Genomic DNA, 22,906 nt, shown 5'->3' with positions numbered 1-22,906 from the left:
ATGTTAAAATGCATAATTTGGTAAATCTGTGCACTGCAAATGGGAAGGAGGCTGGACAATAATTTTCATAGGCAGCCCTGACTCAGTGGGCATCATATTTAATAAGGCAGATTCATTCAAGGTATTATGTGCTTGGCTGGTTTGGTTTGAGCTGATCTTTGAGTGTTTCCTTCCTTGTTTTTGTGGTCTCTTAATTTATTCTGACATTTTTGGGTCACTTAACACTGGGTTTAAAAGTGGTTCTGTGGCCACAGCTTTGCTCAAGGCTGGGTTAATACCTTTTTATAAGTGAAGAGCTTCTAATGGATGCTGTAGGCATATCAGCAACACAAATCACTGTTTTCTCTGGTCCTGTACAATCATTTCACACTGGTGCGATTCAATTGAATGATCAAGTTTACATTTGCTTTACACCTGTGGGAGCAAGCAGAGAATAAAACCCATAAAAATCTAAACAATCCAATCCAAAAATAGTTCAGCTTAAAAAAAAAAAAAAGTCAGAAGAGGCAGTTAGACAGAAATTCCAGCCCAATCCTTCTCTTCGGGAATGTCTTTAGAAATAAATGGGTCTTGCACTATGCCCAAGGGATCCTCAAAGTCAGGTACAGTTAAGATAAAAAAGTTTACCATCACAAACCCTAAACTGTGAGTGCCCTGTCCCCAATCCTGTAAACCCTCACTACACTGGAAGACTGTGAGACAGTAGGGAAATACTACTTAATTTGAACTGCTTTGTTAGTGCTGAAAAGGACATGGTTTTAGCAGTAATCCCATTGCTTACTTCAGAATGTAACAATATACTTCCAGATTCTCCCCAAATCCTTTGCTTTCTAGGAGGAGTGACAGAGATGGCAAGACCTGCCTCTGACTACATCAGGATTGAGACCACTGTGGTTCTTACACAGGTTTAGTACAGCTGGAGCAAATGCCATGAACTGTCAGTGCTTGATTTGGGGCTGTACCAGCTCAGTTACAAGTCTTTTATTTCCCTGTTGTCATCACACCTCAAATAAGCACAGACCTCTGGGCACAGTTCAGACTATTAATGTGTTTTTAAATGTTTAGCATCTATGTAGCTGCTGTGGCAACAAGCACTACAAAAACTGATAGTTTTTAAAAATAAATGAAAGGCCAATGGGAAGGTGGGGAGCAGAGGGAAGAAGGAAAGGGGAAGAGCAATTGAAAGGAAAACAGGGGTCATTGAAGTTATCCTAAAAGGAAAAATAGGATTGAAACATCTGCAGGAATCATGAGTAGCTTATTACCAGGGGTCAGCAGTTTGTTGGCAATAAAGCAGAGAGGTTCAGCGGTTCAGCTTTTGCTAGTAACAGCTCATGAGGGCTACTATGAAGAGTTACTAAGTGCTAGAGAGGCCTTTCCCCTGCCAGTGCAAATACAAGATTCCTCTGGAGGATCCTGTGAGGTTCTTGCAGTGCAGATGTATTCACGGAGTTGAATTTTGCTGCTCTGGGAGACCAAACAAACCCAAATGAAATGGGGGCAGTTACAGCTAGTAAACAGATGTGTTACTATGTGGTCATCCTGATTCATCTGATGATGCTCAACCTAGTTGACCGTTAGAGCACCTTTTCCCACCTCTCCCACTCCAGTACAGCCCAATAAAGGGTGTTACAAGGGAGAGTAGCATTTTACAGAATAAGCACCAGTTGTCTTCCTGTGTGAAAACTGCAGAAAATAATGGTGGAAAAGATCTGTGACGGTCTCTACTCCCTTTGGACCAACACAGAACTGTTTCCCGGCATGGATTGCCTAGATCCTTTTTCAGTTTTGCTTTAATGGTCTGATGAAATAGTAGCAATGAAAGATGAAACTAAAAGCACAAATTTCACTGTGTTTTGCTGCCAAACCAAATTGTTCCCAGGTTCATTCCAGAGCTTTATGAAATGGCAGCAATCTTTTCAACCAATTTAGGCTGAGTTCACTCAGGAGGCCAGGCTGAAAATGTATCTAGAAGCTCCTCCAATCCACAGGTGCACAGAGACCTGCACGTGACATCCCGTAAATCTGATTTCTGCGGATAATAAGAGCCTGCTGTCTTTCCACTGTTGCTCTACAGAGGCAGTGGAGCCCCCAAAAGATCACCCTGAGACAGTGAGGGCTGAGAACCACTGAGTCAGTCCAAGAGAAAACTCCTTGAAAGCATTGTTGAGGCAAAGGCTTCTTTGCCTCAGAGAACCTTTGAGCTAGGCATGAACCTAGAGTGAACTAGATGCCCTGCATGAAGTCCCTGTGGATGCACTCTGGGCACAATCTGGCTGTATAAACATAGGTGTCTGATGCCATTTTAGGTTGATCAGAGTATCCCATTGCCAGTCCAAAAGGCTATGGATCTCATAAGGTTCTGTGTCACCTCTGCCATGCCGTGGGAGATGTCTCAGATATCTTAGATTAGCAAATTGCATTAGACACCTCTGTTTAACCTGTAAGAACGTGGCAGCCCCATCTACTCAGTCCAGCTTAAGGTCCCAGATGGGGTTTTCTTGGAAATAATTTCAGATGCAAACTTAAACTGAGTCCCAGAGCTGTGTATAAGGTGAAGCTCAACTGTGCACCAAGCTGATGCTCTCAGCCACATCCTGTGGATGGAGCAGGGATGCCACCACTGAATCCACCACAGATACCAGAACTCAGCTTCTATAAACACAGTGTGGGCAGTTTGAGCTGCATCTATAGTTAACAACAATCATCAATATGAGTAGAAAGTGTGTAAGGATGATATTTGCCTCTTCTTGAGCTTTTAATCTCACAGTGTGGCCATAGCCTTAGTGTCCCTATTCTGTGATGAAATGATGCACTCAGGAAAGCATGCACTCAGGGGGATCACGGTGAAGTAGTGAATTCATTGTAAACTCATGCCCAAGCCCAGAGAGAGATTCGTTAGAGGATGAGTGCTAAGCACATCCTAAAAAAGTCAGTCACCTATAAAAACTCAAGTTGGGTACTCAAAAATGGGATGCATCCAAAGTTGCTCCCTCTGCAAGAACCTAGACCTTGGACAGTGATCAATGTATCATCCCAAACCAAAATAAAATCAGGAATCCCATCAGTATGTTCCCCACAAGAACTGAAATCACAAGTGCTGATGTGACATCTGAGTGAGCATCTGATTTAATTCTGGATTTGTACCAAGAGAATTGCATGGACTTATTTCAGTGGAAGTTGCTGGGTAATTGCCACTTGGAAAATCAAGCCATTTGGACACCCAGCTTGAATATCTTGACCTACCTCTTAAGAAGAAACAGCTACTATCCTGGGAAGACCTCCTGCTGTTTATTATTGTTCTGGTTTTGTTTTACAGCTTAGCTTATTTTACAGCAATCTTTCTAGGTAATTTTGGTGCATTAAATTTTTTTTCATAAGTAAATTTAAGTGGTTTGAGTATTTGATTGATTATTTGATTTGACTGAGCATTTATTAAGTACTTGCTATTAGGGTCTTTGCAGTTTCTAAATAAGCAGGCTGTATTTCAGATGGCTTCTCCAAGGTTTACTTTCTTCAAAATCTATCTATCTCCAGTGCTTTGTAAACTGTACTGTTAGTTTCTATTGAGAAATTTCATGGGAATGGTATGTCTTTTTTGCTAGGATTTTACATGAATAATTGTGTTGCTTTTATTTTTTCTGGAAAATGATTACAGATGTCTTTGTATGCTCCACTGTCCAACCTCCGTCTGTTAGCTTAAGCATTAAGGATTTGCTGTAAACAAACATGACTGGGCAACACCTGCTTCATGTCATAGTCTGATTTCTTTTTGGAAAGACTACATCCAAAATATAGGCTTTGGTAAAATTCACAAGCACTCCAGATGTGTGTTCTGCTGTCAGCTGTCCTAGTGAAATCATTGTTTATTGATAGGTTCCCAAGAGTCAGATAGTTCTCAGTCTGCCAAGAAAGACATGCTGGCTGCATTGAAATCCAGACAAGAAGCTTTGGAAGAGACATTGCGCCAACGCTTGGAAGAGCTGAAGAAACTCTGTCTTCGAGAAGCGGTAGGCAATGGATATTTTATAAATTGTAACACTTAGTTGCTTGCATTATCATAGCACAGTTGTTGTTCAGAAGAAGTATGAAAACAGTAAAAGCGAGTATTTCCACAGCCACCTCTTGCAAAGCATGTTGTACAAAGGCTTCAGTAACATCCAACCATTTCAACTCCAGATTGCAGTATCACAAGGCATTTTCCCCTCTGGAGGAGGGGGACCCAATGTCAGTTGGATATTCATCTGGCTTGGGGTTAGAAGGGTGTTGAACATCCGTGTCTCCTGTTCAAGTTGCATCTGAGATACATTTAGTCAGGCTCCCACTAGGCTTTTCACTGACTTTGGCAGGAATATGCATGTACCTAAATGGCATAGATGGGCTGTCCTGTGTACTGGTAACTCACTCCTCAAAGGCTTTTTACTTTATTAGCCAAAAAAAAAAATGTGGTACGCTTTCTTCCTAGAGCAGGTCTGGTTTTAGGTGCTTTTCTTCTCCCGGCACATTCTTCCTGCTCCCAGCTGCTCCTCAGTTTATCTGCTGCCTTCCAGCTCCATGTGTTGCCTCAAGATGTAGCTATCTCAGAGAGCTAAAGAGCTAATTGTGTGGCTTATGTACAGCACTTGGGGTCTCTCTTTTGCAAAGGACAGCATGGGAAGTCCTCCATATAGACTCCCTTCATCCAAAAGGCCCTGGCATCACTGGAGAAGAATGGCAGTGTGGTAGTACACCTTGTGAAGATGAACCACTGGTGATCCCAGACTGCTGGGGGACAACAGGCAGAACAGCTGAGGAACTCATCTCATAACCTTCCCTTTCTATTTATTCTTGGAGTAGATGTTGACCAGTTTAAAGATCAATTTAGTGTTTTTGGAAATGAAAACCATGCTGCAAATGTGCATGGAGACACAGATCAGCAGCAGCTTACCCTTGGGTCATTCAGAAATCCTCCTTTGTTTACTAGGCCTGGAAAAATCTGAATTTAACAATAAGTCATGATGTGTAACAAAACAGGAAGCTCGCTGCAGAAAGTGGCACTGAGATCTTCCAGTTGTTGCTTAATATTTAATGTGTATATCGCCTTTGACAAAAAGAGGGGAACTGAGTCACTGGCCACTGATTGAACTTTCAATGCAGTTTGTTTCTGTTTGTCTGTGGCTTTAATGCCAATAAGAATAAGCTGTGGAAAACAGCTCTCAATGAAGAAAGTCTACAGAAATCTCTGTGGCCCCAATTCCCCTCTTACTCAACACGGGTGATCCTTTCTCGTCTGAGAAGTCCTGGCTGACTTCAACAAACAACTTATGTTGATAAAGGTTGCAGAAGCAGATCCAGTGCCAGAAGTCCATTGAGTCCATTGAGCAAAGCTAAGATCATGTGCTGGAAGTGGTCACATACTCTTCAGACACTGATGGACAAAGTTGAGAGATCTCTGCTCATCCTGGAAGAATTTACCACCCTAAGCTAACTCTGCCCAAAGGAGTGTGCATAAAAGGAAAGAAGTGCCTGTGCCTCAGTCACAGGAGCTCATAGCCCAGTGCTCTGACTTTAACACGATCCTCATCTTTTGTGCAGCCTCAGACACTGCACTGTGCAACCAGGGCCCAGACACAAGCTCGCTGCTGAAGCTTGGGGCCAGCAGTAAGGAGCAATAACTCCTTAACACGCTGCAGCAAGGCTGCCCATCTGTCAGCACCTTAAGAGCTGGTAAAAAGTGTTACTGTTTTCTGCAGATGATCTGAGAGAGGCAGTTGATGGACATTTGGGATCTGACCCAGTCTTGCAACCCTTCAGCTCATCCATCATTGCCTTGCTATTGGGAGCATTTCCTCTCAGACTGCCCTGAGTCCTTTCTGCTTTGGCACAGGAATGGCCAAAATAGAGGGAGGAAGTAAATTAGAAGATGAAAAAGGGTTAAAAGTGGGGACATAATCAAATAGGCACAGCCAGAGCCATTCATAACAGTGGCATTGAGTTACCTCAGGCCATCACCACTACAGTTATTTATTAATCTAGATTACATTTCAGGACTATGTCTGTGAATACTTTTCAGCTTATGAAGGAAGCATGGTAGCCCACATTAATTTTATTCTGCTCAAATCTTGGGCATTTTACAGAAGATGTTAACTCTTTCCCTGCTGCCCTGCTTCATGTTAAGTTAGGGATTGTAAAGAAAATGCCCTCATTTCCCTCAGGAAAGGGTACAAGAATCCATGTCTTGATACAATACTGAGAGCCACATAACGCTAGGAGAAACACATTACAGAAAAGCAGCTGAAATAACTCTGCGGGGCTGGAGCAGAGAACACAGGATGGGACCCACGAGATGCTGCAACGTGCCTCTCACAAAAGCAGGTTGTGCACGTCAGCACAGAGCTGTGCTACAAACCCAGTTTTGCTGGGAACTGCTTGGAGGAAGGATTTGAAAAGGCCAGGTCCTTGTTTCCTAGTGACCTGAAAAGAGTAGAAAGAAAACCCCCATTAGGGAGCAGGGGAGAGGCCAGGGCAGGCAGGAGGGGCCTGAGCTGTGCACTCACGTTAAGGTCAGCCCCTGTTCTTTGGGATTCAGATGATTTAGTTTATTCTGCCAGCTGGATCCTCTCAAGGCTGATGCTAAAGAACACAAAAGCCTTTTGTCCTTCGTAGGGAGACTTTTGAGTACAAGGAGCTAGGCTGTTCTGGTAGTGAGGCTCCTGCCTCATTCTGTAGGCATTTGAATGCCTTTAATTCAGATATGTGTGGCCTTATTGTGCGTGCCAGAAGAAAAAAAATACAGCATTCACATCAATACTAGCACTCATTGCTTCCTGTGCTCCATATATTCCTCAGCTCTGTGGAGTTTGTTTCAGATTTTGAACGAAACTTTGCAAATAACCCCATCGATCTGACAAAGCATCATCTAGTATCACTCCAAAGCTGCCTATGTCATCCCCAGGGTTTGGAAGGGGTCCTGATACATGAAGTGTTACAAGACAGGTAATTAGGTACCAGGCACCAATTTCAGTGACTGTTTTCACTGCATTCCTCTAAGACACATAATGGGAATATTTTGATGTGCAGGTCATTACCTGCAGGACTGTTGCCACTGGGGCTTTCTGGCTCCAATCTGCATGAACACAGTCAGATCTGTTGATCCCCCTTTCAGAAACAGATGAGTAGAAGCTGTCCTTTTCCGCTAGCCCTACTGCATAGATGAAAATAACGCTGCAATCTGTTCAGCCTCAGGCCTTAAGGCATTAGGGATGGGCCCCACCTACAAACTGGTGTTGGGCAGGCCACTGACAGTTTGGTTGATTTCCCCCCCCCCATCAGCAAAATCCGTACTGGTACGCAGGTTAGAAAAGTTCTCCACTCTGCATGTCAGCTCTCAGGCTGAGTTTGCGGGGTGGGATGCTCTCCTGTACGTATTATCGGCTAACTGTACTAGCTACAGTGTTAATGAAAGACTGTGAACAGCTGTCATTTTACAGTCACAGTTCAAGCATGGTGGTGTGTTTTCCACAGGCCAGGACTCTGCTGCGGCCTTCTCCAGATGACTAACAGAATTTTCTTCTTGCAGGAGCTCACAGGAAAGCTGCCGCGAGAATATCCTCTAGATCCTGGGGAGGAGCCGCCTATCGTAAGGAGAAGAATAGGAACTGCCTTTAAACTGGATGAGCAGAAAATCCTGCCTAAGGGAGAGGTGAGGCTTTGCCCTTCTCTTACATCCTGATTTCCCCACCTCAGGTCTCTAAGACATCCAGCATGCATTGTGTAGGGGCCATGATGTTTTTCCTTTAAAAGACTGCAGTTGGTCACGGGACCTTTTTATTCTTCTTTTTTTTTCATTTTGCACAAGAACAGGAAAGCAGAGAGGGTTAGTGGTCTTGGTTCAGACTTGGAATCAAGATTAAACGCTAACTTTGCTAGAAGTAACAGAAATAGCCTGGATGACAACTGGACCAGTGATGATCTAGACGCTCCGGTGACTGACTGCAGAGATTTGTGTGACTAAGGAGCACATCAGGAGTCTCTTGAGCCATCTGAGCCCCGCTGCTGCCAGACATTTTTAGCATAAACAGCCACCTGCTTTCTGCTTTAGCAGCAATCCGAATTCAGAAACAGAAGCACCCAGGTATTTTTCCCCTAACAGGGGAGAAAAGCACCAGAAATATCCATCTTAGTCCTACAATAGCAAAACAAAAGCATTTTACTTTCCAATCCTTAAACAAAAGGGCTTTCGTCCCTACCTATAGGGAGCTGGAATGATGTTTTTCTAAGTTTGCCAGGGAGTGTTTGTTCTCTTCCCTGGCTCCCACAATGTGCTGGGTCAGTGCCCTGAACCGTGGCTGTGAAAACAGGCCTGCAGCAGCTGGAAGGCGGGACCGGATTCACAGAAAAGCCATTGTCTGCAGAGACGCATTTGTCTCAAGACACTTGTGTATATTCCAGTTTTGAGTTTCCTTTTTATTTTTGTAAGAGGAGAGACTGGATCTGGTGTGACTATGTGGTTTAAGGCTCAGTTCAGCCAGGGAATTAACTGTTTGTCGTTTTGTTGGCATTTTCCTTCTGCTGAAAAAATAAACAGTGGAGCTCTTTGGTTTTGTTCTCAATGGAGTCTGAGAGAGGAATTCCACTGAAGTCAAATATTCATGAACTAGCACATTTAATTAGGCTTTTCAAAGGGAAGCACTGCTTACCTAGGCTACTCCTAAAAGCCCTGCAGTTTGTTGGCTGCTCTGTTTTATAGCCTGATCTCCAGCTTCCCCAGATCCTACTGCTAAGAGGCAGGTTTTGGGGCCACTGGGTGAGGAATCTCCTTATTCCAGCAGCAGGGTTACGTGGGCAAGAAGGAGAGCGTGATGGTAAAGCAGCTCCTCCCTGTTGCAGGCTCTTTGCATTTTGGCAACAGCATTTCAAACATGCTGACTCAGTTTTTCCTTCCTCCCACCTTTTCATCTGTCAAACTTTACGCCTGAAAATCATAAATTCTCTTTTTGAAGAATAATGTTGGGCTGTGTTTATTTGGCTGCATTTTTTTAGGGCTTTTAGAAGCCAGTGATGATTTTCATACACTTTTCAGTAAGTATGAACATTAGAAATTCAATTTAAATCAAAAGGTGAAATCCTCCCGTAATCACGTAATTCCAGGACTGAAATTACCAACTGTAATGGAGACCTGAAACAAGGCACTTCCATCTGAAGATAAATGATAGCCCTCATCTTCTGAGGCTTTATTTATTGGAGCCTCACTGGAAGAAAATAGACAATAATGGCCAGGAGGAAAATGAGGATGTTTTTTCTAAGATATCCTAGGTGATTTAGAATTGAATCTGTAAAGGCCTGAAATTACAGCTCATGACAAACTCTTGGTAACTTCAGTAAGAGCTTTTTCAGAGCATGAATTGCAGGGTAGGGTCTTATTGTATTTCTGGTCCCTAATCCCCATTGCTGACTCCAGGAACAATTTTGCCAGAAGGCAGCAAACCAGTTTCCCAGCCTTAAAACTCTATTGTGTCAAATTCACTTTTAATAAGTTTGATGTTGATAGAGCTTATAAATTCTTCAAAAAGGGACCTCTTAAAAAGGTAGGAGTGGAGGGTCCAGTATTCAGTAAAGTGAGGGAAATTGTCATTTATAGGCAATACTGACTCACTACTGCAGAAGGACAGCAGAAGGATTTTTTTAAGCCAGAACCCCAGAATGAAACGGTCCTCTAAAGTTTTAATCTGATTAAAAGTCTCACAGCATCAGCTCTCACAGCATACCTGAAGAGAAAGGATTTGAATTTGCATAACAGAAGGATCTCCATGAACTATCAGCACTTGCGATCTGAACACGAACAATTCATTAGAAGTAAAATAGTTTGGCTTTTTCTCTAATTTACAATGTATTGTATTCCCCTTTCTAAAAGATTAACACCAAAAACTCCACTGAGTTGGGAGGGGTAGCCAAATACATTACAAACAGCAAAAACCTTTGAAGATCGCAGTTAGGGCCCTGTGTGCCAGGAAGCACTATATCAGCTTCTGTGCTGCCTAGATCCATTGACTTCAAAGTGTAACTAAAAATCTGTAGGTAGCTTGCAGGGTACATCTGGTTGCATTTAAAAACTCTGCTGAGACCCTATACGGGCTAGTGCTGGAGCCGTCCAGTGTACAGAAAGCCTTCTGTTACACTGTGCTCACTCTGAGATCACCCTTATGGCTTATAACTTGAGGAGACGATTTTCTGGTGCAACGCAATGCAGCAGCCCATAATTTCACAAGCTCATAGTTGCCCCTGGGCTATTATGGCCGTACAGCAGGGAGGAATTAGCCATCTTCTCCCATGTTTCCCCAAAGAGATCAGTGAGCGTTGAACAAACCTGTCAAGAAAGTTAAAGCTGTAGCTTTGCATACATACATAGAGCTGGTGGTGAGTGGCACTCAAATATGGGAGTAAGAAACAGGAGCAGGGAAAGGGTGGGAGGCAGACATGGCCCTAAAAGCAGGTGTAAAAGGGTGAATGTGTCAACAGTAGAGCACCACTGAACTGGGCCACGCTGAACTGCAGGTAAAGCCAGCTAGCGCAGCGGGGTTAGGGCTGTAGCACAAACATCCTTCTTTTTTGTGGCATCTTTCCCACAAATCGTGCTCCCAGCCGTTCGTGTGAGCAGGCAGAGGTGGGAAGGGTATGCACAAATAGGCCCTGAGATTAGAAGAACAGCGTGATGGTGGATGTTTTCCTGATGGAGAGTCTTGAGTGGTCAGGCTCTTGAAGAGTTTCCCCATTGCCAGTCAAGGGGAGTTTGATGGCAACCAGAACCCGTTTCCCTTTTCCAAGGAGGCAGAGCTGGAGCGCCTGGAGAGAGAGTTTGCCATTCAGTCTCAGATCACAGAGGCTGCCCGACGCCTGGCGAGCGACCCGAATGTCAGCAAAAAGCTGAAGAAACAGAGGAAGACATCCTACCTAAACGCCCTGAAGAAACTGCAGGAGATCGAAAACGCCATCAATGAGTATCGCATCAAATCTGGAAAGAAGCCAACTCAGAGAGCATCCCTGATCATAGATGGTAAGTGGGGCTCAGTGCCCGAGACATCACTGAAGGGTCCTTGGAGAACAGGCAACAGAGCAAAACTTTGCTTTGAACTCACGATTTGGGGCATGGAGTTCCCCTCCTTTTCTTCCCTTTCACATCTGCAGAACTGCAGGGGTGCTGGCAGTCGGGCTTATCCTCTCCCATACCAGCATGCTGTCAGATTGGTGTCTGCAGAAGCTGAAGGGGGCTATGTGCAGCACATTAGGGATGTGCTGGTTCACAGCACAAGAAGCAGTGTCATGCTGTAGATTATATGTCAGGAAACCAGACTGTGGTTCCTTTGTTCACCTATAAAATCACTCAGTTAATGTCTCCTCCAAAATGGTGCTGTACAAATGTAATTAATGTTAGCAGATTGGGGTGAGCTCTCTAGCTGAAAGGCATCTGTAAAGTGAAAATGGTACGGTGTCATTGCTGCATTCAGAAGCTTTTTTTTAAAAAAAAAAATGTAATTCTCAGGGCACTGTATGGTTTACTGGGTTGTTTATTTTTTCCATGAAATCCATTAACTTCCTTTGATTCTTTCTCCCTCACTGATTTCATCATTTCTCTTTGACTTGCAGAGCATTTCTCTGTGCCTTTATAACAGGAACTGAGTTGACAGCTACAGTATTGTGACTTGGGTACCAAGCTGACTGCAGCTAGGGATAGCAGGTGGCCCTGAAGAAAGGCAGCTCAAATACATTAATGACTAGAACCTGGGAGCTTTTTCCTGTGTTCCTACAGAGAATGCTCAGAAAGCACTTCCCTGAATTACACGAAACTGAAACATAGTGTGGGCCTTTAGCAACAGAATGGTCATTTTAGAAAGGCAAAGGTTAAATCCAAAGTCTTTAAGGCCGGAGGTCCACAGCAGATACAGATCTGACTTATGGCGCTGTGCCATTTTACATCCTCTGGAGATCTCAGCTGTCTGTTATGACTCATTCTTAATCCTCATTAAGTGAAAAGAGTTAGCAGCTCCCTGAAAGGCAGGCTGCAAACAAGAGACCTAGCCTGCAGATTTCCCCCACTCTGCCCTCGAAGACTGAGTGGGCTGAGTCAGTTATTTATAGGAATCTTCTTGCCTCTTGGATATGTGAGGAAGAAGACGTGGGTGATAGCTTAAGGCTAAGGCTCAGTGGAAGAATATGCAATGAATGCAATTCAGCGTTCAGTCACTGTGATACTTCTGACCCTCTGACCATCTTTAATTTCCTTCCCCTCAGAAGGAAACATTGCCAGTGAAGACAGCTCCCTCTCGGATGCCCTTGTTCTTGAGGATGGTACGTTGGCTGCTGCATATTCTAGACTGCAGAACAAAATAGAGAGGGATGCATGAATTACTGACCAACATTCAAAATGGAGGAACTGTTCTGTATAATAATCCACCCAACCTTACCAGGGCCAAAAAGGCTCTGGTCTGAAAGTTCCTCCTGATTCCAACTTGTATTCAGTCTGGAGCTGTGAATATTGCCATAGTTACTGCTCTGAATTCCTGTAAGAGACAATCCCAGAATCTTCGTTTCTTTTCTCTTAAGATTTCAATAATTTTCATACAAAGTCACACACTCTTGCTGGCCATTCCCTTCCAAAATGGGAATATCAGCTGGTGCACTTCTGAAAGTTAGGCCTCCTGTTGGCTCCTGAGTGCAACCAGTGGAAGGGTGCTGATAAGAAACCAGGATCTCAATGTGCGATGCAGTCCCCCTGGGTAATGCTGGCATTGGAGGTGTCACAGAGCCATCACCTCTCTCCCTCTTTCTCTTCACAGAGGATTCTCAGGTCACCAGCACAATATCCCCTCTCCAGTCCCCACACAAAGGACTCCCTCCTCGGCCACCCTTGCACAACAGGCCTCCTCCTCCACAGTCGCTAGAAGGCCTCCGGCAAATGCATTACCACCGCAACGACTACGACAAGTCGCCTATCAAACCCAAGATGTGGAGTGAGTCATCCCTGGATGAACCCTATGAGAAGGTCAAGAAACGCTCCTCACACAGTCATTCCAGGTGAGCCAGCCATTTCAAATGCCCCACCAGATGAACATCCTCTACTTCTAGAAGGGAAGCCTGTGAGCCTTTTAGGAGATGTTGATGTTGCTGGGAATGCCCAGGGTTATGTGCCTGAAACAGCCTCAAACCAAGTCAGGCTCTTTCCAAAATGCATGACAAAAATTTGCCTTACCAAAAGAAGACACTTAGGTGTTTTGGTCAATAATAATATCATAAAAAGTTGGCTGCAGTCACATAACTGTTGCTTGGTACCTCACTGTTATTTTAAAAAACAATTAGAAAGGAAGGACAGCAGATCCTCTTAGGGCTTTAACCAGGCTTGGATTTGTGTCAGCTACTTCAAAAGCAAAAACCCAGAGCAGTGGCTGACAAAAAGCAGTACAGAGTAGTGGCTGGCATGGTTCCTGCTCTCTCCTGCAAGATCACAGGTGTGTTTCTGAGACGTGGAGTGAGTTGGGAGGAGTCCCTCGTTCAAATTCCTACCTGGGAACTGAAGCACAGTGTTTGCTTTGCAGCAGTCACAAGCGGTTCCCCAGCACCGGGAGCTGTGCTGAGGCGGGAGGGAGCAGCTCCCTGCAGAACAGCCCCATCCGAAGCCTTCCCCACTGGAACTCCCAGTCCAGCATGCCGTCGACACCAGATCTACGGGTACGCAGTCCGCACTACGTCCACTCCACACGGTAAGTCATCCTGGCTCTACAACAGCCTCAACTTGCTTACTCTAAGTTAATTATTCTTTGTTTTGACCTTCCCCCTGTTTAGTAATTAATTCCCAGTTCAGGGAAGCACACGTACCAGCCCCATCCATGTCAGGGGCTCAGGTACTGTAACCAGGAAGCACTCTCTCCTGAACTTAGATCCTGAAATCGCTTCTGGATGAACAGGATCCTGCCCCTCATCACCCCCTCCAAGTAATCAAGATTTCATTCTGCTGGGACCTTTCACTCCCCCGACTGTTTTGAGGCATTACAAACCCCACACCACTCCTAAAAGGGGTGTGGTACTACTTCTAATTTCTGCAGTAAATTCCTCCACAGATCCAGCTGGAGATAACCTACCATTTCCTTTCCATTGTGAAAGGCTGAGTAGTGTTAATTCTCTCTCTTGGTGACAGATAGTGTGTGCACATGTGTGTGCTTATGTGGAGAGAGCCTGTCTGTTCAAAGCAACCCACCCAGGGATCCTGTCAGCCAGAGGCTGATGGTGGAATAAGCTGAAGTGTTAGTTTAAGGGAGGGGATTTGATGTGCACTGCCAAATTTGACTCAGGTTTTCAGCAAGATTTCTAAAACTGTTCAGCATCAGTGTTATTTTGCTCTCATGGCAAATTCCCAGGTTTTCTGAAGGAAACGGAGCTGAGCTATAACTGTGTGCTGTTAGGTATCCTGCCCTGAGAATACTGCCCTAACACCATTTAACTTGGCATAAATCAAGAGTAAGGCCAACACATCGGACTTGGGCAGAAACACTACAAGGCATTAAGACCCTGGGTTAAGTTTGTTACAAGTTTTTGGATAAAGGTGCCTTTCAAGAGTGCAATGTTTGTTAACACTAGAGCTGAGCTGCATGAGAGATGAGAAGTGGCCTTGACTGGTTATGGGGCGTTTGGGTGCTGGAAACAACCATCACTCAGTCTGTAGCTCATTCATGAGCTGTGCGCCCTGGCCTTGGCCATCTGTCATTTGGGCTGGGTGAGTCATCACCGGGCGGCGTTCCTGCTCCTTGAATGGATGGCTGCAACTCTCCAAACAGCCCGCATGAATAGAGACCACCCAGACCTGGCCATGAATCAAGCCTTGTAAACTTGCAAATCAGGGTAGTTGCCTGAAGGACTGTCACCGCTGACAGTCTTACGCGCATTACCCATGGCCAGTCTGCAGTAAAATGTGGCTGCTTCACAGAGGTGAAGTTTCAAAGGCTAGTGGAAAAACCACCACATTTTGGACTAAGGGTGGTCTCTCCCCCTCTCCCCCTCTCCCCCTCTCCCCCTCTCCCCCTCTCCCCCTCTCCCCCTCTCCCCCTCTCCCCCTCTCCCCCTCTCCCCCTCTCCCCCTCCCTCTCATGTAAGGTGAATTGTACCTGTGCAAAACATTCACAGACCACATGCAAGGGAATCCCACCACCTTTGAAGCTAAGGTCTGGGATGTTACAGAGTTGGAGCAAGGTGAACCTAACAGCACAGGGATGGTGCTGAGCTAAACAGCTCTGCTGCAGGGCTGTGCTGGCAAAGCCAAGGGCCTGAGATCCCCAGATTTTGCCTTCGAGACTGGGTCTTTTCTGGAGGTGGCCAGTAACAGTGTATCTGCACCACAGAAGAGTTTATATTCCTTGTAATACTACAGACAGATGCCACGTCTAAGGAGACTGGAGAGGAGCAGGAGTTGAACCTAATCTCCCCAAACCTAATGTCAGGGAAGCAAGTTGCTTTACAGCCTGTGGTCCCACACAGTGCTGGAGGGGTCCAGGTTTTCAGCGCCCTCATATTCCCTTGCCACCAACTCCAGCCTTATGTGCAGAAGGGAAGGGGAAGTGTTTCATCCTGTTGCCTTATCAGCCTGAATGTTTTCCTGGTACCTGCAGGTCAGTAGACATCAGCCCGACCAGACTGCACAGCTTAGCTCAGCACTTTAGACACCGGAGCTCCAGTTTGGAGTCACAAGGCAAGCTCCTCGGGTCAGAAAATGAGACAGGGAGCCCCGATTTCTACACCCCAAGGACTCGTAGCAGTAACGGCTCTGACCCCATGGACGACTGCTCTTCCTGCACCAGCCATTCCAGCTCTGAGCACTACTACCCTGCTCAGATGAACCCCAACTACTCCACCCTGGCTGAGGACTCCCCCTCGAAAGCCAGAGAGCGGCAGAGGCAAAGGCACAAATCAGCGGGCAACCTGGTCTCTTCAAATTCAGGGAGCATGCCCAATCTGGCTGCGAGGAACGGGACGGGGCACCACCGAGTCTATCTGCACAGCCAGAGCCAGCCTTCCTCCCAGTACAGGATCAAAGAGTATCCCCTATACATCGAGGGTAGCTCCACACCCGTGGTGGTGCGGAGCCTAGAGAACGACCAGGAGGGACACTACAGCGTGAAAGCACAATTTAAAACCTCCAACTCCTACACAGCAGGGGGGATGTTTAAGGAGAATTGGCACGGGGATGAAGTGGACTCTGTCAGGCTGACCCCCTCCCGCTCCCAAATCATAAGGACTCCATCTCTGGGCAGGGAGGGCCACGAGAAAGGTTCGGGTAGGACTGCCGTGTCGGACGAACTCCGGCTGTGGTACCAGCGGTCCACGGCCTCCCACAAAGAACACAGCCGCCTCTCGCACACGAGCTCCACTTCCTCGGACAGCAGCTCCCAGTACAGCACATCTTCGCAAAGCACCTTTGTGGCGCACAGCAGGGTCACGAGAATGCCTCAGATGTGTAAAGCAACGTCAGGTGAGAGTCGATGCCGGGCAAAGGGATGGGAGGGCCGGGGGGCTTCACACAGCCTGATTTCACGTCAGGCATTACGCTACGGCTTAAGAACGATGCTGGACCGTAACAAAACGTTATCTAGCCTTCATACACAGCTCAGCACTGCCTGTTGATTTAATACTGGGGGTGAGTCTTATCTAAGATACTCATCAGAGGAGGGTTTTGTTTTGTTTCGTTTTGTTTTGTTTTTTCCATACAAGTCATTGCTTTGGAATGATTAGTTCAAAAGGCAGGGAGAGACCCAAAGCCCCGCTGTCGTCAGATCTTTCCTGAGACTGCAGTTTGCCTTTGGATGATGCCACTAGGGACTGAACACTATGGGGGAGCCACTCTTAGTAATCACAGCGAGGGCAGTGATGAAACAAGCTGCCAGTACGCACAGATAAAACTGTACATCCTCAATAAAATACTAAAGGCATAAGAAAGGTTAAGAGTTAAATGAGGAACATTCCAGCCCCTCCGCCCCCTGCAAAAATGTTTGAATGATGACATCTTTATGCACTAGTGATACTTGGCTTTCCCATGCAACTCCAGTAGCTGTGCTGATCACATTCAGAAATTCAGAGTGCTCAGGTTCGTGCAAGAGTGGGCCCCCTGTCAGAGTTCAGAGTTTGCAGTACTTGTTAATATTAAACAGTGAGAAAACAGTCAAATTCATCATACTGAAGAGACCACTAAGTATTATGAAACAGTCCAAGGTTAAATATTTACTGGCCATCAATCACCATTGACAAGCCAGTCTGTACAGATCAAGGATTTGCTAAAAACTTGAATCCTGCCCAGTGTGGCTGGGAGAGAAGGTTAATCAGAATTTATGCAGTAAAGCCTCCTCCCGTCCACGTACCTCAGCCTTGACACGGGAGACACCATTGGAGCAGGCTCTAGCAGCCACCTTGAGCCAGCAGCAGCACCTTGTTTAAGCATGCCGGTATCTGACCTTCTCACGTCTGAGCATCGCGCTCGCTCCGCAGTGACTGCCACGCTGACCTTGGTTGGGTTGTTGTACTTGCCACCGGCTCTAGCGTGGAGGCAGAGGGGCAGTCTGACACCAGAATCCTCACGTGCCATTAACAACTGACTGACAAAAGGATGATTTATGTGTAGTGCCAAGGTACTCAGGAGGCCTAGATGTGAACTAGGCACAATCAAATGTCTGCTTAATATGAAAAACTGTCTTCCTGCTCTTTGATTAATAGGCATTTCTGTTTCAATGAGCAACAGAAAACACCTAAGCATTTTAAAGAACAAAAAGAAGACATTATAGATGATAAAGCCTTTGCCTTGCTTAGCTTTGAAAAAAACGTATCAGTTCAGTTAAGAAATCCAGAAAGGAAAACTGTAGTGGGGCAGGAGGGTGAACTAAAACCACTGTCAATCAGTCTGTTCCTCCACCCAACCAGGACTTTAAATCTAAATGTGATCTCTGGGCAGTGCTATGATAGGTACACTCAATAATCACAGCTTGTCATGAGCAGTTGGCAGTATATATTAGTTTTCACGTTCAGAGAGTCAGCTCCCACTTGCAGCTATGGGAAGATACTGACCTCAGGGACTGTCAGCTACAAGGAACAAATTAAAATTTGTTTTCTCCAAGTGTCATTTGGCAACAACTAAAGATTTTAATGGCACAAAGAGGCTGTCAGGTAGAAATATTACCATTTAGCCGACAACCCCTAGCTGATATGTCCATTGGACTTCACACTGTTGTTCAAAGACAACTGTACTCTGAGGTGTATGTTAAACTTGGAGAGTCAATGCTGCATGGATTCAAGGAGAAGGAAAGAATGGCAAAGTGAATTTCTTTGCTAGACCTTCACAGGAGAAACTCCCCAGAAAATGTCTACCAATGTTACATTTTTAGTACTACCTTTTTCTAGCTTCATTAAAATAAGATCAGCCTTCTTCAGTCCCACAGTAGTAGGTTCACCAAAGTCAAACTGTTTTTTTTTAATTTCAAGTGCACAATGAGAAGCAAGTTTTAGCTTTTGAAATCTTCAGAGCGGTTTCTTCCTCTGCACGTGAAGTAGCGTATTTGTTCAGACACTTGCTGAGATCCCCCACCACCTCTGAGCCTGTTGGGCTGGGCTGCTCCAGTTTAGATCCCACAGAGATGCACGGCCAGGTCCCACCAGTTTGGACTGCAGTGGCAGCAGCAAGACAGCCTCATTAACCTTGTGCTAGGAGAGGTGTGATATTTCTCATTCGGAGCTTGGGAGAGTCCAGATTGCTGTATTCAACTGAAGGCTGGGCTGAAACCAAACGTTCTGTGGCTCTGAGTATGTGCAATAGCATCAGTAGCAGGCTTGCTGCTCCCATGCCAACATTTGGGCAGAGCCCTTCAGGAACTTAATGAGTTGTGCCTCCTAGGTTGTGTTTATTCACAACTGGACATGTTTCTGCTGGTCTGATCAGCCGATGCTTCTGAACCACCCTGACCTTTATGCCTTCACCTAACTGGTTATTTTTCTCCACTCTTTGTTTTTTTTCAGCTGCCTTACCTCACAGCCAGAGGAGCTCAACACCATCGAGTGAACTAGCAGCCACGCCACCAGGCAGTCCCCATCACATTCTTGCATGGCAGACTGGGTGAGTTTCTATGGGATCTGGTTAGAGGATTCACCTAGATCAGTGCAGGGATCTGAAAGGTTGCGTTCATTGGGAGAAATCTCCCAGAACACAAGCAAAGGAAGAGCATAGGTATGGGGAACGTGTTCCAGATGCTTGATAGCCTACATCTGCACAGCACTTCTCAGCCTCCCACCTGTGCCGTGGTAGCTGGGGAGGTTTAGTTTTGGCTGACAAATACAACAGTGCCAACTGCACCCAGCAGTACTGCTATCATCCGTGCTGGACAAGGGTGAAAGAAGGCTTGAAGGTTCTCCCTGCTTGCTACACAGCCTCTTTCCTCCAGTTTTCCATATGCTGAAATAGTTAATTTTTTCCAGCAAATGTTAGGCTGACTGTCCAGACCACGGAGATCTTTGCTGTGAAGGCAAGGTTAGATGCTTCCCATATTTGTATGTGCAGTAAACACATTTTTCTATCAGGTTTTCCCTAGCAATGTGGCTTAATAATCATTAAGTGTATCTTTTTTTTCAGCCACTTACACAAACACAAGTGAGTCATTATATGCAGGTAGCCATTACTCATGTAAATGTAGCAACTGGATTCTTTAATCTCTTTGTGAGGTTAAACTGAGGCAGGGAGTTTAAGGAGTAAATAGCCTTTTGCAAGGTCCTGTGGGTATTCTTAAGGAATGTCCTGTAATTTTGTCCTAGAAATAAATATCATTTCAAGATCCCATCTAACTCAGCGTATCACAAATACATGCATCTAAGTTGAGTTTGTTGATATCAACTAGAAAGTTTCAGACTACTGTCCTCAAAATAACCTAGGCCCTACAGTAGAAAACCAGATACAATTTTCAGAGTTGTGAATTGGGACTAGGAGAGTTAAGTCTGCAGATATTTTAGTGCGCAGCCACTGGAAAATCCCATGCTCTTTAATTTCTTCCCGTGACTTATGACCAAGTTTGACCTCTGGTTTTATTCCAGTGTCACCTGTATCTGCACTTTAAAATGGAGATGAGGAGAACCATAACTACAAATCCATTATACCTTGTTTGAATTTTAAATTCACGCATTTTTCATACAGCTTCATATGGTCTTTGAATCTACTTCCAGCTTTAGAACAGGATGATTTTCCTGGTCCCATTTCACAAATAGTCAAGATACTGCAAGACTGGCAAAATGACAGCTATCATAAGCGTACACAGAAATTTCCCTATTAAGGGTTTGACTCTGGACTCAAGTCTTAGTCTCCATTCCAGTCCTATTTCCTTTGAATATCTCCACGATGAACAGAATTAATACTGGTTAGCAGCCAGCTGAGAATTTTGTTTGGAAAACTCTGACTGTTCTTATTTCCACTCAAGCAAATTGCTACTCCCTGTCTCTCCTAGCAAAAACTTCAAAACCAAATTCTCCGCTGGTGAAAGTGAAGTTACCTAGCTTTATAGCTTAGGATCTGCACCAACAACCAGTGCAAAAAGAATCGGCAACAGATCAGTACTTGTTTCACACCTGGGCAGAATACCCAGGGTGCATGTGTAAAGATAGAAGGGCCAGATAGCGTTGGCCATCAGATGCACAACACAAACTCCCTCACTGCAAGAACAGGTTGTTACCTCCCAGCATGAATCAAAAGATTTGCAGTTCTCCCAGACGTATTTTTGTGTCACTAACTCTTTTTCTGAAGATGATTCATCAGCTTGTTTCCCCACTGGATTAATAAGCTCGTAACAATGTCTGTGTCACTTCTTTTCTTTAACATTTCCTCTCTCCTCTTTCCTCCTTTTTTGCTTTCCTTTGTTCAGAGAAGCAACAGACAACTCACCCACTATGGATGAGTCTCAGTCTCCAACCCACCAAAGTACTGATGAATAGAGGTATAGTAAGGGAATGTTTTGTTCTTTCATCCTCCTGCCCTGTAGTCTGTGCGCCATGAATACAGTGCAAATAACTGGCATCCCACTGTCCCAAAGGAACAGGCGTTTTAATTGTGTGGCTGTTTATTTGGCAACAAGGCTTCCTTCAGTTCTTGGAAAAACAACTTAAAAGCATCTCTAAGCCTTGTGGGTGTCCTTTCAGCAAGCTTGTGACTCTTGCATTTTCCTCTGGGAAGGAGGACTTCTTTCTCAGCAAAAGAGGGCCTCAGGCCAGCCTGCTTTGCAGTGCAAGTGTTCAGACAGGGGTTGAGCAGACAAGAGCAACAAATCCATGGCTGCAGACATTTCAAAGCAGCGTGGCAAAGTACTGCGAGGAGGCTCTGGGAGCAGCGAAGCAGGGAGGCCAGGCCTGGTCAACAGAGGCCTGGGGGGGGCACCTGGACTGAGCCCCCAGCACAGCGCTCCGGCCATGGCACCGAGCACTGCTTTGCTCATGCTTTCCTGCCTCAGAGGAAAGCCGTGAAGGCAGAGGCTGTTAGTAGCAATGAGATTTCGGGGAGCGAGGAACGACTCTGGCCTAGTTCCTGTGGGAAGACAGAGGAGGCAGGGGGGAGGGAATGAAAAAACCCTCAGAGTATTTCTATTTTAATTAAACTGCAGTCGTTGTCCGACACTCTCATTTGAATCTACCACCGTTCAGGGCTGGAATCGGTCAAGTATTTCAAGCCTAGCTTCAGAGAGAGAGAACCCATAAACCTCCATACCCCAGCACAGAGCTGGGAAACAAAAGACCCTTTAAAACAGAGCCGAGTAACCTCCTTGCTCAGGTTCCTCGCAGACGAGCACGTCTGTGCCTCGGCACCAGGCAAGCCAGGTGGGAAACACAACCGAGGAGGCAGGAACTGCCCAGCTGCATCAGACTGAGATCAGTGCCGCGAGGTGTGTGGGGGGGGAACCAAGGAAGAAGCAAGAACCCTACAGTAAGCAGGAAGAAAACGTCTCCCACATTTTGTCTTAGTACAATCTCTAACTTAGGACTTGGTTCAAATCAAAGCACAAGAAAGAAACATCAATTCTGAATATTACTGTGTGAATATAACAGTCCTTTTAAAAAAAATCTTGACAGGATTTTGACATCAATGTTTTCCCTTGGCAAGGAGGTCCACGGACTAAGCCAGAAGCTGATCCTGATCTGAGCTCTAAGATAAATAGCACAGCAAAGTCCCATAAACTGTTGAGCCTCATCCGCTCTATGTGAGCAAACAAAAAGCCATGCAGAAAAAGAAACTGTAGCTTGTAAAAAGAAAGAGGTGCCCAAGAGGCGTAGTGGGCCACCTATGACAAAATACCGTCCTTCCCACGGCGCGCCCGGCATTGGCCACTTGGTTTTGCTGTTCTCCCCCGCTCACCTTGCAGAAGCCACATCCCTGGGCTTGCCAAGCGATGCACGAGGCTCTGCTCGGAGCAAAGCGCTGCGGCTCGTCAGCGAGGTGTTCCAGGGCTGCACGCGCTGCGGCAGCCGGGTCTGCCCGAGGTCCCCGCGCAGACAGCGCCGCGGGCACGGGCACACGCGCGCGCACGCCAGCGTCGCCTCCCCCAGCACACACAGGCCCACGTGCAAGGCGGGCGCAGAGGTGCTGCGCTGCAGTGCGGCGTGGTAGCGGGGCCTCATCAAAACAAGACACCTCCCCTGCCTCCGTCCGGCAACGTGCCCTTCAGTTTGTGCCCTTACAGTGGCCAGAGCAACCTCAGTCGAGGGAGGGCTGTGCATGCTGAGCTCGCCCCCAACCACCAGCTCTGGGGGACCCACAGAATCCAGGGGGGGCTGTGGCTATACTGCATTCCTCCCCATAACGTGATGTTTTATGTGCATGCTTGGACTTTCCAGGTGCCCTCGTTGTCCTAACAAAGTTTCCTTTCTCCTGCAG

The 22,906-nt window shown here is 45.9% G+C and overlaps 1 protein-coding gene across 5 annotated transcripts in view; it reads left to right on the top strand.

Annotated features, from left to right (window-relative positions):
- The window catches only part of FRMD4A (FERM domain containing 4A), a 231,545-nt gene that overhangs the window by 204,952 nt on the left and 3,687 nt on the right, over positions 1-22,906 (top strand). For 3 of the 5 annotated variants that reach the window (XM_062581146.1, XM_062581128.1, XM_062581155.1), the window contains exons 15-22: positions 3,877-4,010; positions 7,559-7,681; positions 10,804-11,032; positions 12,268-12,324; positions 12,813-13,050; positions 13,569-13,733; positions 15,633-16,492; positions 19,021-19,117. In XM_062581146.1, the coding sequence (XP_062437130.1) occupies positions 3,877-4,010; positions 7,559-7,681; positions 10,804-11,032; positions 12,268-12,324; positions 12,813-13,050; positions 13,569-13,733; positions 15,633-16,492; positions 19,021-19,117 (1,903 nt within the window). Of the gene's footprint in view, positions 1-3,876; positions 4,011-7,558; positions 7,682-10,803; positions 11,033-12,267; positions 12,325-12,812; positions 13,051-13,568; positions 13,734-15,632; positions 16,493-19,020; positions 19,118-20,906; positions 22,901-22,906 lie in introns of those variants that run through there. The other 2 variants (XM_062581165.1, XM_062581137.1) reach the window with 2 other exon arrangements.

Source organism: Rhea pennata, chromosome 1 (assembly GCF_028389875.1).
Source record: "Rhea pennata isolate bPtePen1 chromosome 1, bPtePen1.pri, whole genome shotgun sequence".
Classification (NCBI taxonomy): domain Eukaryota; kingdom Metazoa; phylum Chordata; class Aves; order Rheiformes; family Rheidae; genus Rhea; species Rhea pennata.
The sequence above is the reverse complement of the archived record's forward strand: the minus strand, read 5'-3'. Positions and strand labels throughout refer to the sequence as shown.